Source organism: Danio rerio, chromosome 22, assembly GCF_049306965.1.
Source record: "Danio rerio strain Tuebingen ecotype United States chromosome 22, GRCz12tu, whole genome shotgun sequence".
Classification (NCBI taxonomy): domain Eukaryota; kingdom Metazoa; phylum Chordata; class Actinopteri; order Cypriniformes; family Danionidae; genus Danio; species Danio rerio.
The window spans coordinates 37,488,250-37,503,833 of record NC_133197.1 but is presented as its reverse complement, the minus strand read 5'-3'; the positions used below and the strand labels follow the sequence as shown (position 1 = coordinate 37,503,833).

The window sequence follows — 15,584 nt, the reverse complement described above, 5'->3', positions numbered from 1 at the left end:
AAGTCTGTGAGAAACTCAGACCTGAGCAATGCATGTGACTTCTTTCTCCATATGAGAGACGTCTTTAGGCTGCCGTCATATAGGGCCTTTTATATAAAGTATTAAATACATTTCAGTAGTTCAGCACTTTCTCCTTGTGTCAGTACATTGTTATACACAACTATTTTTATGTTTATGTTGTTTGGATTTTTACCAAAATCTGGTTCCATTCCACATCAACAGCTCCTTTAGAAATATTATACCCAGGAAAATAAATGACGTGTTCAATACTTTGCAATTTTCTCGAAGTTCTACAAAAGAAAAAAGTCCCCTAGAACTTAAATGGTATACTTTTTGGATCTACTCTTTCTTTAAATAAACTGTAGCCCAATGTACTAATTCATGCCCATGTTTTCAAATTCGCTAAGGAACTTTGTGCCCATCTTCTACGTGAATCGTGCACATTAAATGAAGTTTTTCAGCTTTTTATCCATGTAGCAGTTTACAAAGGCAGATACGATATGCCTGAAAGGTAATCAACCCCGGCACATTCTGAAAACACACTGCTATATACATTTCTGGAGAGCGCCAAATACGTCCCAGGAGCTACGTTACGTATGTTTTTTTTAGTTTTTTGCTTTGTGAATCCACTAAAGGCCGCTGTGTATGCTTTTTCAGATCTCAGATTTCTCTCACGAGTGGCATTCATGCCTGCTGTTCTCACATAAATCCACGGACAGAGGCCGCTGTCGACTGACTGACCGAGCGACTGTCCCACCCTCCTCATTCCCTAAACCCAACCAATAGTGTTTTCAAAAGCACAGGTTGACCAGCCCACCCACTTCCCTAAACCCAACCGACAGTGTTTTTTAAAAATAATCCAAAAAAAGACCCTCGTCTGATTTTTTAGATTTCAGATCTTACCACATTTATTTTTTGGTTTGTTTTTGTCTTACCTACTTTCTGAAACCATTCTTCACTGGACTCGAACCTCCTCGCTGTGATCAACTCCTCTCTGCGTCTCATATCCGCCGATGTACATGGCAAGCTACAGGGCAAACTGGTAACATTCATATGGAGGTAAGCGGTCAGCTGGTAAGCGCGAAAAGGAACAGTGTCACACCGCCCTGGATCTTCCGTTTTAAAAACGAAATTCAGCCATACGTACATCTGGATACATAATTCGTGATCTCCAGAAATCTATATAGGGCTACGCTTTCAGAATGAGCCTGTGTTGAAGTGAATACAGCACTAACGATTATTTAGTGCACATGAAGAGGAAACTAAGTAATCCTGCCCAAGATTTTATTATTTATCATTAAGTTTTTTTCTTTATGTCATGTGCAGGGCTCTGTTGTAAACTGATAAAAAGTAAACAATGACAGAATTATCCTTTTTGGGTGAACTATCCCTTTAAAGACACCCTGTATTTTCTCCTCAGTTGTTTTGGTGGTGATGTTCGGCATCTGCTGGGCTCCGTTTCACACCGACCGCCTGATGTGGAGCTTCATGGATCAGAAGGACAGCGAGCACATCGAGATCTTTGAGGTCTACGAGTACGTCCACGTCATCTCCGGGGTCTTTTTCTACCTGAGCTCGGCCATAAACCCCGTCCTCTACAATCTGATGTCCACCCGCTTCAGGGAGATGTTCAAAGAGGTGATGTGCCACCATAAATGGCGTCCCGTCCCGAGAAAGCGCTCTCTGAGCATGACCAGAGTCACCGTTCGCAGCACCGTCAGTGACGTCCCGCCATGCAACGGCACTGTGACTATTGAAGGAGACGATTATGACGTGGATGAAGGTCAAGAAAATAAGACATGTCCCTAAGGTTGTGTAAAATGTGTAGGATTATATTTTAGAAGTGGTTAAATTAATCCTGGAGCTTTAACACTGAGTAAATTGGTAAACAGAAGTGTAGTTGTACATAATGCCAGCCCGATCTCACGAGAAAACGTTAGTATTTTACGTTGGGTCAGTTTAGTGGCTAATTCGTGCGAGTTCAGTTGTATGAAATTGTACGATTTTAAAAAGGAGGCGTGGCAATATAAAAACCCACCCCTAAACCCAACCGTCATTAAGGGATGAGCAAATCGAACTAAATTGTACGAACTAGATCGTACAAATTAATTCGAATTAGCCACTAAATTCAAAATTCACGAATTGCCGTGAGATTGTGTTAATAATGCCAGGTTCAGACTCCAGTTTTTTTAATATATATTTTGATTTCTTGACGAAACGTGTTGCTTCCCAGCCAATCATCGCTCACCATTGTGAGGTCGCTGAGAAGGCGGGGCTTGCAACTGACTTCTGGAAACAGAACTAGTGCTTATTCCTAAAGGGATAGTTCACCCGAAAATAAAAACGTATACATTGTTTACAAAAAAAGTTTCTTAAATGATGGCAGAAATTTCAGTTTTGGGTGAACTACCCTATTAAAGAGCTAAACTTTATTTATTTTGAATATGAATTGAGGATAATGCATACGCAATAGGCTGTTATTAGCATGACTGCTGCAGCATATGTGCCGAGTAACAATAAAGATTGTATGTACAGTCAAATATAAAAACGCATGATTGTAGGCTACATGTATTAGCTTGGTTTTAGTAAACACTGTGGGGTCAGATTTTTGTATCGTCTAACTTCTTTGAATTAATAAAATAACATTTAAAAACGTAGTATGTCCAGATTACATTTATTTAATTAAACAATTCTGTTTAGCGACAATAAAGCAACCATTTATTATCTACAAAACAAGATATACAATTTCGCACACAGCCAATGAATTTTCGCTGTAAGTCACATGACATTATCGACATGACGGATTTAATACGTCGACATTTCATTCATACTACACTCAATACAAGTAGAAAATACCGCGTTTCAATATGTGATTTCAGATGCAGCCATTAACTTTTTTTGTTCATGGATGAATCTGTGTTTTGAACCAATCAGTTGAATTAACGAATAATTCACGTATTTACTGCCCCCTACTGGTTCTTAATGAAATCTGCAGAAATGCTCAAAAAATGGCCATAATTACCACAGTCTGAAAAATTTTATCCATACTACACACAATCTATGCGGAAAATCATGTTTCAATATGTGATTTAAGATGCAGAGATTCACTCATTCACACAGGCTGTTTTGCGTGCATTGTTTGCATTGGCAATGGTTAAGCCAATTGCTCAAATATAAATAATTCATTCTGCATATTTGCTGCGCAACTGCTTGACCTGAAATATGGCATCAGACGCAGAGAACAATTTACATTCTCATGCAGGCTACAGGAAGAGGAAGGAGACAGAAGGTGAAGGCTAATTCATGCTAAAAGCTGAGGGCATTCACCGCAGCCCTGAACCATGCAACTGTGACCTGTTGGAAATGTCAATTCCGAGTGTCAACTATGATTTTAATGGTGAAATTCTGGTAACCACAGCTGCTGATTCTTCTTTTTTTTTTAATTGTTAACGTTTGTTTAACAGTGTTTTGGGGGGGAATTATTGGAAAATACACACCATAGTTTATTCAATAAGCTTTCTGTTGATGTATGGTTTGTTAGGGAAGGAAAATATTTGGCCGAGATACAACTATTTGAAGTTTCCCAATATTGGATTGTGGCTGGAAGGGCAACCAGCAATATGCATAGAACATATGCTGAATAGTTGGTGGTTCATTCCACTGTAACGACCTCTGGAATAGAGACTAAGCTGAAGGAAAAGGAATGAATCAACAACTATTTGAAAATCTGAGGGTTGCTAATATTAAAATACTGAGAACATCACCTTTAAAATTGTACACATGAATGTCTATCTATCTAATCAGAAAGTAAGTTTTTATATATTTACAGTCGGAATTTCATACGGAATTTCTTCATAGAAGAAGATGTTTACTTAATATTTTAATAATTTTAACATAGTTAAGTTAAAAAAATACAACATATTGTCGCCTTTGCAACAAAATATACACCTTAAACTTAAAGGGGTCCTATTATGCTCCTTTTTATGAGATGTAAAATAAGTCCCTGACGTTCCAAGAGTGTGTAAGGGATGTTCCAGCTCATAATACCACACAAATAATGTTTTATAGCTCTTTCCAATTAGGACGTGATCCTAATTCAGTCATTTTGGTGACTGTCGCTTTAAATTTAAATGAGATTGTGCTCTTTTTACAAAAAGGGCGGAGATACAAATGCCTATGTGTCAGCATAGTGGCAGGTTCAAAAGCAAGAATGACATCCTAAGCTAAAGAGGGAAAGATGGTCACTACTGGGCGGGGCTTTCCCCCTCTGATGACACATACAAAGAGAGAATGTCAATCAAAGCGTTTCTGCAGACAGTTATTATCAAGAGTGATAATAAAATTTAGAATTAATAAATGTTTACCATTAAAAGCTGTCTACATTTAGATAGCTGCCACACAATTATGTTTAAACCCCTTATAGGATAGATTTTTTTTAGCATAATAGGCCCCCTTAAATACCCCCAGGGTCACATATTACACATTTTTTACAGATATACATAGATAATATGTAGAAAAATATGACTAAATGTTTAATATTTGATGTTTAGCAGCCACCATAGGGTTATTTATCTCTAAATGTAAAACTAAAACTACATTTACAGTTAAAACCAGAAGTTTACATACACTCTAAAAAAAAAAAGGAACATTTTTTTTAATGTCTGTTGTTAAATCATACTAAATGTTTACTATTTTAGGTCTTTTAGGATTACCTAAATTATTTACATTTGCTAAATGACAGAATAATGAGATTTTTATTTTTGAAATTTTTATTAATTTCTAGACAGTCACAAGCTTTGCTTTTAAACTGTATAACTATGGCCAAATATTTTGGGTATCCTTCCTCAAGCTTCTCACAATAGTTTGAACGAATTTTGGCCCATTTCTCCTGACAGAATTGGTGTAGCTGAGTCAGATTTCTATGCTGTCTTGCTCGGACAAGCTTTTTCAACTCAGTCCACAAATTTTCTATAGGATTGAGATCAGGGCTTTGTGATGGCCACTCCAAAACATTCCCTCTGTTGTCCTTAAGGCACATTTTAACTAATTTGGCAGTGTGCTTAGGGTCATGGTCTGTTTGGAAGACCCATTTGTGGCCAAGTTTTAATTTCCTGGCTGATGTCTCGAGATGTTGCTTTAGTATTTCTACATAATGTTCTTTCTTCATGATGCCAGCTATGCTGTGAAGTGGACCAGTCCCTCCTGCAGCAAAACAGCCCCACAACATGATGCTGCCGCCCCCATACTTCATAGTTGGGATGTTGTTCCTAGGCTTGTAAGCTTTCCCCTTTGTCCTCCAAATGTAACATTACGGCCAAACAGTTCAATCTTAGGTCAATCAGACCACAGGACATGTCTCCAAAAATTAGTCTTTTCCCAGTGTAATTTAGCAAATTGTAATCTGGCTTTGTTGTTCATTCTGGCTTGTTGATTTTCCCATGTTGTCACACAAGGACACAAGGTGTGTTTGAGGTTTTCCTTACTATTCTACAGTTTTGCCTCCAATAACTCCAATAACCTTGACACCATCATCTGAGCTTTTTCAGAGGCATAATAATCATACTGAATGAAAATTTGACTTTCAAAAAAAGTTATAACAATTTCTCAAAAAATATCTCTCTTTATTCTGCTATTAAGCATAACAGAAACAAATGTGATAATCCTAACTTACCTAAAAGAGAAAAAGATTAGTCACATTAACATCTGACTTTTTTAAATGGTTATGTGCCTTTTTATACAGTGTATTGAATCTTCTGGTTTCAACTGTATATGCCCTTTCTTGTAAATAAAAGCACTGCTGTACTGATTTCTACTGTACAGCAACACAAGCTACATTATCATAAACATGTTGGGATTTTCATGAAGAGTGTAAAACCGGCCTTGCTGAACCAATGGGGAATGATAAGTGTAGGGTAATTGGGGTCTGGGAAACCAATTATAGAAGGATATTTCATCCCTGGATATTTGATTAAGGAGACGCTAAAAGCCTTCGCAGTACAACTTGAACATGTACCTTTAAAAATAACGGCGCATCACAAGGTTTATTAATAATTCTGAGTCGCTTTAATCTTGAGGTTTGACAGAGTGGCTGATCAAAGCTTCTGAGGCTAGATTTTTTATTTCAGAAATGTGTTGTTTCCGATCATAGATACTGTGTAAAAAAAAAAAATAATAAATAAATAAATATTGATTTTGTGCTGAACAAACTCGAGTGACCTTGGTAAAGTATTTGCTTAGTTTTTTTTTATAACAGATTTATATATATTTGTATTTTTCCACAATCTAATGAACGAATAATGATGGTGACAGGATTTGCTGGTCTATCAACCCTCAGAAATAAATCCTATTTGTCAACACATCAGTGAGCAATGCGGTTCTTTCGATTTATTAGGCTTTTGTTATGTTTGTAAATGTTTTTTGTTCGTTTGTTTTATTTTAATTAGGTTCTGATTAGATTTTGTATCTACTTTTTTTGTTTTGGGCTTTGTTTTATTTCATTGTTTTGTTTTTGTTTATTTTGTTCTGTTTTTGCCCCATTTTTGTTTGTTTTGTGCTGATGTGTTTCTGCTTTGTTATTCGTTTTGATTCGTTTAGTTGTATTTTCTTCTCATAACTGTTTTGATATTTATTGAAATCATGAATAAAGTTTGTGTTGCCTGACTTTGATGACTTGTATCTTCTGCACGGTAAAAAAAAAAAATAAACATAACAAAATAAAATAGACAGGCAGATAGATGGATGTCTGCACATAGAAAGGCACATTTGACAGAAGATTGAGGATGCATATGTGCGCTTAAAATCAGTAACGTTTGTAAAAAAATAAAAAAATACTAACAAACATGTTTATAAAGTCCAATTTTATTATACTGGCTGATCCTCTATACAACATCCATTTAAATCATGCTTACTAGTTAAACCGCACATAGCACATCAATATTGTGGTAAAATGTAACTATAGATTACAGATACTTGCGAGAAAGTGTTTTTTTTAATAATATCATAAAACTCATTTAACACACATTTATTACTATAGTATAATAAAATTTTACGTTTTTTATCAGCGCTGATTTGTCTGGCTTTGAACCAGCATTAAAGGTGCAATGTGTAAGTTTGACACCCAGTGGTTGAACTAGGTATTGCATTCATGGATCAAAACAGATGCAGGTTGCAAGTTTGACGACATCAACAGGAGTGTTCCTGACTATGGAGCCTAAAGGCTGATTTAAGTCGTGTTCTAAATAAAAGCAAAAGCACGCGATAGAAGAAACATTTTCATATTAAAAGAAGTTTTTGTTCCAACCAACACCTGAAATTTAGAAATTAGAATTCGCTTCTATTTCTCACAGGTGAACAACAGGACTTACAATGATCGCCTCAGGTACACCTCATGTGCTTTATTCAGAGTTAAATGCTAATAATGTGAGTTTGAACGCCATTTTACACGACATTTATTGCCATACTACTGAAAGCAGCAGCAGATAGTTCGCCTGAGATCTGCAAAATAAAATAAACAGTCTGAAATTGAACTTTAGAACTGTGACTCAGTGCAAACCAACACATATCAGTGATTCAGCATCTACATTTAGTAATGTTAAAGAGGTTTAATCTGTATTAATTAGATTATAAACCTTACCATCTTGCTGAAGTGCAGTGAATGCACTATTCTGTGCTTCTGAATGGCTGTATTTACATTTCCGTCCTGTTTCGTCTGGTGCAAAAAGCCAAATTGCTCATCACTGCAAATCTAGTCATGTAGCCTGTTGTTAGGACACAGGGTTACAATGTAACCTGCTCACCTAATGTTTACGCTCGTAATATTTATATTACTTGCTAATTAATAACCAAATCATGTGGAACTCTGAATCTGTGTCTCATTTCGGAGTCTGCTACTGTCCACCAGGGGTGACATTTCGGTCACAGACACATGCTCTGAGAGCCTTCCTGACTGAATGAATAAAATACACAGTGTTCCAGCAAGGCAACCGGGGATGCTGAAATATAATTGGCTAAACTGGAAGTGGGCGGGCACCTTATGCTGCGTCCTTTCTCTTTCTTCCTTTTATATGCTGCCCTAAACTAATTTTAAATAGGTCATTTATACAAGCAACACAAATATTTGTTAGTGTGTGTAAGAGCCCTTGTTCAGGTTTTTTTTTATTTTTTTTTTATCAAATTTGCAATATTTCAGTCCGTCCATTGAAAGTTTGTTCAACTAAACTCTTGATTGTTCAAAATGTTCCCATTGAGATGATTATATATGTGAATAGATGCCATCATTAAATCCGTATCATATAAAGTAGTTGTTTTCCCACAAAATACTTTGATTAAACTTTGATTACTTTATGTGGATTTGTTTAATTTATTAATTTTTCTATGAATGTTTAGAGTGAACGGATTAATAATTAGTTATTAGATGAAAATTAAACTAAATATCAGTCAGTCGGTCATATGAAATGAACCAAATGGAGCATGACAGTGACAAAAGTTAATTTTCTTTTATTATTTCTGTATATAAAATAAATCGAACATTATTGAAAATTGTAAAGCTTCATATATTCAAAATATCATACAGCAAAGACTTCTGAACAACAGAAACGAAAGAGATTGACTTAGTTCAAATAAACAGCACAAATATACCCTTTTGAGGCCCAAGCTGCATATATGTGGTCATCAGCGCGTCTTCAGTAATAATACACAGCAAAAGCAGCAGCTACACAGAACAAGCTGTCCTATTAGACAGGAAAAATAAATTAATAACCAGAAATCACATTTCAAAATAGTTTTCATGTAGTCAAATCAAATATATTTCTTCACTTACGTTCATATATATCTCCTGAGCATAATTGTCTGTATCTGCATCCCAGAAGCAGCGCGCAGCCATCCTGCGAAAAGCGAAAAACAATAATACACTCACCGGCCACTTTATTAGGTACACCTGTCTGGCTGCTCGTTAACGCGAATTTCTAATCAGCCAATCACGTGCCAGCAGCTCGATGCATTTAGGCATGTAGACATGGTCAAGACGATCTGCTGCACTTCGAACCGAATGAGGAAGAAAGGTGATTTAAGTGACTTTGAATGTGGCATGGTTGCTGGTGCCAGACGCCGCTCCTGTCAGCTAAGAACAGGAGGCTACCATTTGTACAGGCTCACTAAATTTGGACAATAGAAGATTGGAGAAACTTTGCCTGGTCTGATGAGTTTCCATTTCTGCTGTCACATTGGGATAGTCAGGTCAAAATTTGGCATCAACAATATGAAAGCATGAATACATCCTGCCTTGTAGTCAGCGGTTCAGGCTGGTGGTGGTGGTGTAATGATGTGGGGGATATTTTCTTGGCCACAGCCTACCTAAGTATTGCTGCTGACCATGTGCATCCCTTTATGACCACAGTGTACCCATGTTCCGATGGCTACTTCCAGCAGGATAACACGCCATGTCATAAAATCATCTGACTGGTTTCTTGAACATGACAATCTCTGCGTCCCAAATGGCACACTATACACTTATGCACTTTCACACTCATAGTACATCAGGCCCCTAGCCAGGAGGGGTTCGGGTGGTTCGAAAGACCCACCTCCCCACTGACAAAGTCTAGAATTTGGCCTCTATATGAGTCCCATTTTTGAAAGTATACCATCATAAATTGTGAGATTAACTGATTGAAGAAGGCTTTAAGACAAATTTATTATTAATTTATATTTCTAATTATTTAAATTAACAAATTCTGACTGAGGAAAAGAGCTGGCCAGTTTGTTATTTACCTTCCGGCAACAGTTTGTAATGTTTTTAATTTGTTTTTTTATAGGTTTTAACAAGAGATGGCGAAAGTACACACATCCTTTACTTAAGTAGAGGTACAGATACTCATGTTTAAGTATTTTTTTTCTACAAAGTGTGCCAACAACAGAACATTGTTATTCATATTAGATCTGATTTTGATTAAACATTCAAACTCTAAGAACGTGGATATTTAGCACAAGTTGTCAGCACTTTTAGAGGACCACTGACTGCAATGTGGGTTGTAATGAGACAATCTACCTTGTAATGCAACGATCGTTAAGAACTGATACCTCCACTTTCCGGAAAGCAGGCACACAGGCGGTAAATCATGGAGCAGATTAATGGAATCAGTGGATGTTAAAGGGCCATGAAACCCCCTCGTTTCAGCAGCGTGTTTTCACACCTCTACTTTGGAAAAAGTCAGAAAAGTGGGCGTGTCCAGCTCTGTTTAGAGAGGAGTGTCGAAGGAAGAAAAGAGGCATGGTGTGGGAGTGTCTATTTGGGCGCGCTGAGTTTCAGAGTCAAAATATACACACAGGGGACAAAGTGACTGTGTTTACATGGACATCTGTGGTCAAATTATTTGCCAAATGATTAAATGGTGGACTTTAACTGCAGTTTGGCTCTTTCATTCAGGGAACTCATTCATGCCCCTCGCAACAATCGAGATATTTGATTCGAGGATCTGCTCTAAGCGTGTATTTTTCATGCAATGTTTGATACCGCACGGCGAATGAAAAAAAAAAAAAACCTCAGCATTTCCCGGAAACTTAGATGCACACGACAGATAGTGTCAGAAAGCCGAGTGTGTTATTCCGGTCACAAAATGTGGTGAAAATCCTACACGAGGTTAAAGTTTGGTTGTGGTGCTAACATGTTTACACTCGGTGCAATAGTTTGTTCGATACGGACAAACTGAATAAACAAAGAGCACTGGTCGCTCACTTACCAAATCTGTAGAGACGGGACGATCACCAGCAACTAGAGCCGCGTCTTTATTAAGAGAATACTACAAGCGAATCCGGATCTCAGCGTTTGCAGATGAGAACAGCTCTCAGGTAAACAATAATCCTCCTTAGACACGTAAGTTATTGTTGTCGAGCGTCGCGTACACTGTTAATCCACACGTGACGCCAGCTGCGCTCTCACAGAGAGAAAATGAAAACAAAACTTAACTGCAGCAAACTATAAAGCAACACTTCACGCTTGTTTTGCCAACACAACGTGGCGTCTCTGTCGTCTAAACACTGTGACAGTAATGAATATTAATGAAGTTGCACAATAGAGCGCGCTGATTGGTTTGAACCAAGCCTTATTTATGCATTAATGCATCACACTGTTATGTCATGACCGTGACGCAGCTTCAAAAATTCGTTTCAAACCGGAAGTACGAATTTGCTTGAAATAACGCAAAAACAACCAATTTACACTTTTTAGTGAAATATAGGTGTCCTAATAGTGTTTTTAGCAGTGTGGGACACATATACGACTTACAACAGCTCAAAACATGTGTTTTGGTGTTTCATGACCCTTCAAGCGAAGCAGTAACTGAACAGCCAGGGGCAGGGGAATGGACGTGTTGGAGGGGGAGGGAGGGATCAGGCTGAGAGGAGCACCTCAGCCAATGAGGCCAAAGGGGCAATGGCTCTAGCCCCCAGGCCACCCCCCTGTTCACGGGCCCTGATTAAGGCAGTTCTGAAGGCAAAATAAGGTCCAACCTGGTACTCGTGAGGTGTACCTAATAAAGTGGCCGGTGAGTGTATAATCAAATTTGAAGAGGATACTGAACGATAACTTATACATGGCATCCGTAATCACAATCCAAATTAGAAATTTGATTTATTGTGCAGCAATATTTTAATGGCACTATTTTTTGGGCTGCTCCCCAATGAAATATAACACTGGTTTTGTGGTCCAAGGTCACATACTGTGTGTCAAGTAAAATAAACAAGAAGTTTGAACCCGACTTTATCCAATATTCACATTTTCGTGCTAGAAAAGATGCTTTTGAGGACCCACAGCCACCCGGTTATTGCACAGATGCTGACGATATCTGCAGATGCACAACTGTGAGTTTCAGATGCCCTGCGATATTGGTTTCGCAACACAAAAAAGACCACAGTGACTGTGGATGTGGGTGGCCTAGAAAGATCAGTAGACTCAGTAGAAACCTCAGATTGGTGACAAACAAGCCAAATGTCAGAGCTGAAGACAACGATCAGGAAAGACAATGCCTGTGGTCGTGGCTCTGCTTGCAAGCATAATTTTGAGGGCTTGATTTTGCTTACTTGACTCCTTCTCCTCGCTGTTCTCCAATAACCACCTGCACGATGAACTTGTATCTGTCAAAGGCCATGTCTGAGGAAGAGCAAATATACTTCATTAGAGGTCTTATACTCCTAAAATGTCAATCAGAAAGCTTATTTCATACATTTTCTGGTTCCAAAACATTTTGGTTCCATATTCTTTCCCATTTATGCCCCACATACAGGCATTTAATAATAATAATAATAATTTTTATTTATATAGCGCCTTTCCAGAGCTCAAGGACACTTTATAAGGAACGCAACAAAAAGATAAACAAACATACATGAAGTCAAATCTAACAAACTGGAATTACACAAACAAGACCTAAGAGACATATGAGCAGAGTGGTGGTGGATCAGATAAAGTAGTCAGTTTGGCAGATCAGAAGCGAAGCATTCAGAAAATAAGTGAGTCTTAAGTAAGGATTTGAATTCAGAGATATTATTAGCGGAGCGGAGTGAACGTGGTAGAGAGTTCCAGAGTTTGGGTGCAAGTTTGGGTACAGATGTAAATTAGCTTTATAGCTAACTCTGGCACAACATGTCATGTTGTACATTGTCCCTGTATAAATAAATAAATAAATAACAGTAAATGATTTAAATAAGAAATAATCGATGATTGGGCTTTGAATTGTTAGAAAATAATGCCTTGCACACCTGGGCAGTGTTGGGTATGATTACTTAGAAAGTTACTAGTTACTGTACTTAGATTACTTTTGTGCTGGAAAAATAAAGTTAGGGATTACTTTTCATTTTTAGGTAATATCTGTTTATGTATTAATACCTTTAATGTTTTTTTTCATAACTCAAATTTTTATATTCTGTGCATTGTTAACATTTTATTATTTAGATTTTCTTACTCAAAAAGGCCAATTTGTTTATAAATCATCCCATTATTTCCATCTTTTTAATAGAATACACGTTTTATTATGTTTTTCTTTAATGAGCATTTTAAGTCATGGCCTGCACAGTGACCAGAGCTAACTATTATTGAGCCACTTTGGGGTGTTTTGGAGGAGCGAGTCAGGAAATGTTTTCCTTCACCAGCATCATGTTGTGACCTAGCCACTATTGTGGAAGAAGAATGACTCAAAATCCCTCTAGCCACTGTGCAGGATTGTATAAGTCAGAAATGTACAATGAAATATTAATATTATTATCATTATACATTCATTTGTTTTCTTTTCGGCTTAGTCCCTTTATTATTGTGGGGTTGACTTAACGATTCTGTGTGATTGAGGTAAAGTTGGTTTTATATTTGCACATTTGTTCATTTTTATGGTTCCTGTATTGTTTACTCCTCTACGTTAAATGTTCGGTCTGAATTAGCATGCAAGTATGACTTGAAAATAACATGAGCACTATTTATTTGACTGTGGTCAATGTTACACATTGATAGTCATAGGGTGCTAATATAATTTCACTATTTATGATTTGCAAAATATACTTCTCCGAAGTTATATAAGGAGAAAGTCTGAATGTCTCAATATAAAACCAACTTTATCTAAATCGTACTGTGCTGTTACCTTTTAGCTTGTGTTTAATGGAGTCTGCTAAAGATCTGGATAATGTGGGAACCTCTTCGGGATCATACTGAACTCCATACAGCTGCTCCCTTAGGATTTCTCCAATGCACTCCTTCGCCACACCTGCCTTGAACCTGCGGATATTATTGAGGTAAAGTCAGTTTTATGCTTTATGACATTCACAAAGGCAAGAAATGGAGCAGGTTCGGTGTGATTGAGGTAAAGTTGGTTTATATTCGCACATTTGTTCATTTAATTGTCTCTATATTGTTTACCTAAATGCGGATATTTGGATACAATTCAGGAGTTAAGGCAAACACTGCTTCATATGCTGTTCAGATGATGCTGATGTTTTAGCAAGCTGCTAGTTTAGCTAGCTAACGTTAAGTTTAGCCTTAAAAAGTGGAAGCAAAGCGTCTTACTTGTCTTTATAATTCGGCCTAATGAGGTACGTGTTCGCTCCTGTATCCATGAGTGAAATATCACGCTTCTGTGCGATAGTAGTTTCGCACTTTCGCTTTACAGCTTTACCGACGTTGTCATAACAACTCGGTTTCATCCGGGAAATCAATTTACGCGATGACGTCACGAAAAACAGCAGGCGCGTTCTGTTTGACCGATGCAGAAAGTAACGTTAACCGGTGTTCGTAGTGTGAGAGGTAGCTTCAAATAAAGAAACATTAATAAAATATGAAGATTTATAACGATTTTTTTTAACATATTACTTTCTCACTCAGACTAAATAAGTTCATATTTAAACTGGAAGACGACATTTTCAAAACTAGTTTACATTAAGGCAAGCTTAGAAATGTTTTTCTAGTTTTGTAGTCCTTATGTAAAACATTTACCATGGTTTACTACTACAAAACAGGGTAAAGTTACTATAAAGGTAAAATTACTATTCTCTTTCCATTTGTTTCAAGGGACAGTTCGCCCCAAAATGAAAAATTACTATAGCTTGTTTACTTTCCCTCAAGTGTTTAAAAAAAAAAACATTTATTACTTTTTTTCCTGATGAAAACAAAATATATATTTAAAATATATTTTTAAATGTTAGAAACCGGTACCCATTCACGTCCATAGTAGGTAAAACAAATATTAAACATTGAAGACAATGGTTACCAGTTTTTAACAATTAGGTGAGTAACTAACGTTTGAGTAAATTAGAATTTACTTTACTTGGTTTTAATTCAAGTAAATTGGTTTACTTTAGTTTAAGTGGATTGCAACTGAAAAGTGCACAAAGGAGCTTTCATAAATGTTAGGTTTGCGTAAATTGTTTTTAAAATCTTTATGTTGTTTTAAACTATTAAACGTAGACTATAGGGTGTATGCCAAAGCATGCTAATAGGACTTTTAATTTGCCAGTAACCTGGGTTAATTGTTTCCGGTAAACTGTAGCTTCGAATGTCTATCAGAATGATCTACCACATTGAATAAGGATGTAAAAACAGGGGTAGCACATATTGTCAGCTTCAAATATATCGAAATTAACTACTTCTCTATTGAACAATGTAGAAAAAGGCGTAGCAGCTTCAAAAGTCTAACAGAGTGAACTACTGCCTTAATTTTGTATTTCATCAGTTTTATATGTCATTTGTTTATTAGAGTGGTAGTTCATTCCGATTGACATTTGAAGCTAACAAAACGTGCTACTCCTGTTTTTACACCCTTCTTTAAGTAGGTAGTTCATTCTTATACACATTTAAAGCTGACAAGATGTGATAACCCTGTTTTTTTGATGAAATATGACAGATTGAGTTACTGCCCTGCTAAAAAATCCAGCTTAAACCAGCCTAGGCTGGTTGGCTGGTTTTAGCTGGTCGACCAGGCTGGTTTTAGAGGGGTTTTGGACACTTCCAGGCTGGTTTCCAGCCATTTCCAGCCTGGGCTTAGCTGGTCAGGCTGGGAGATGACCAGCTAAATCCAGCTAAAAACAGCTTGACCAGCCTGGTTTAAGCTGGACAT

General features: G+C 37.1%; 2 protein-coding genes across 4 annotated transcripts in view; one reads left to right on the top strand and one right to left on the bottom strand.

The window, feature by feature from the left end:
• nmur1a (neuromedin U receptor 1a) overlaps window positions 1–6,659 on the top strand; it is a 36,741-nt gene extending 30,082 nt beyond the window's left edge. The window contains exon 3 of one of the 3 annotated variants that reach the window (XM_073937615.1): window positions 1,421–6,659. In XM_073937615.1, coding sequence (XP_073793716.1) covers window positions 1,421–1,809 — 389 coding nt within the window. In that variant the 3' untranslated portion in view covers window positions 1,810–6,659. The remainder of the gene's footprint in view (window positions 1–1,420) is intronic. The other 2 variants (XM_073937616.1, XM_021469463.3) reach the window with 2 other exon arrangements.
• Window positions 6,660–8,173: 1,514 nt separating this feature from the next.
• On the bottom strand, window positions 8,174–14,286 carry dynlt2b (dynein light chain Tctex-type 2B). Its single transcript, NM_001423759.1, has 5 exons — window positions 14,039–14,286; window positions 13,617–13,750; window positions 12,073–12,142; window positions 8,819–8,882; window positions 8,174–8,729 (listed from the first exon to the last, which is right to left on the bottom strand). Exons 1-5 carry the CDS (start codon window positions 14,173–14,175, stop codon window positions 8,682–8,684), a joined length of 453 nt encoding a protein of 150 aa, NP_001410688.1. The 5' UTR covers window positions 14,176–14,286; the 3' UTR covers window positions 8,174–8,681.
• Window positions 14,287–15,584: the final 1,298 nt, after the last annotated feature.

Bases quoted from the DNA above. Each gene is read 5' to 3' on its own strand.
- dynlt2b (NM_001423759.1), bottom strand. From the start codon at position 14,175: ATGAAACCGAGTTGTTATGACAACGTCGGTAAAGCTGTAAAGCGAAAG. The intron at 12,143-13,616 runs GTAACAGCACAG...GCTCTTCCTCAG, and splicing joins CATTAAACACAAGCTAAAAG to ACATGGCCTTTGACAGATAC. The intron at 8,883-12,072 runs GTAAGCAAAATC...CGCTTTTCGCAG, and splicing joins CAGCGAGGAGAAGGAGTCAA to GATGGCTGCGCGCTGCTTCT.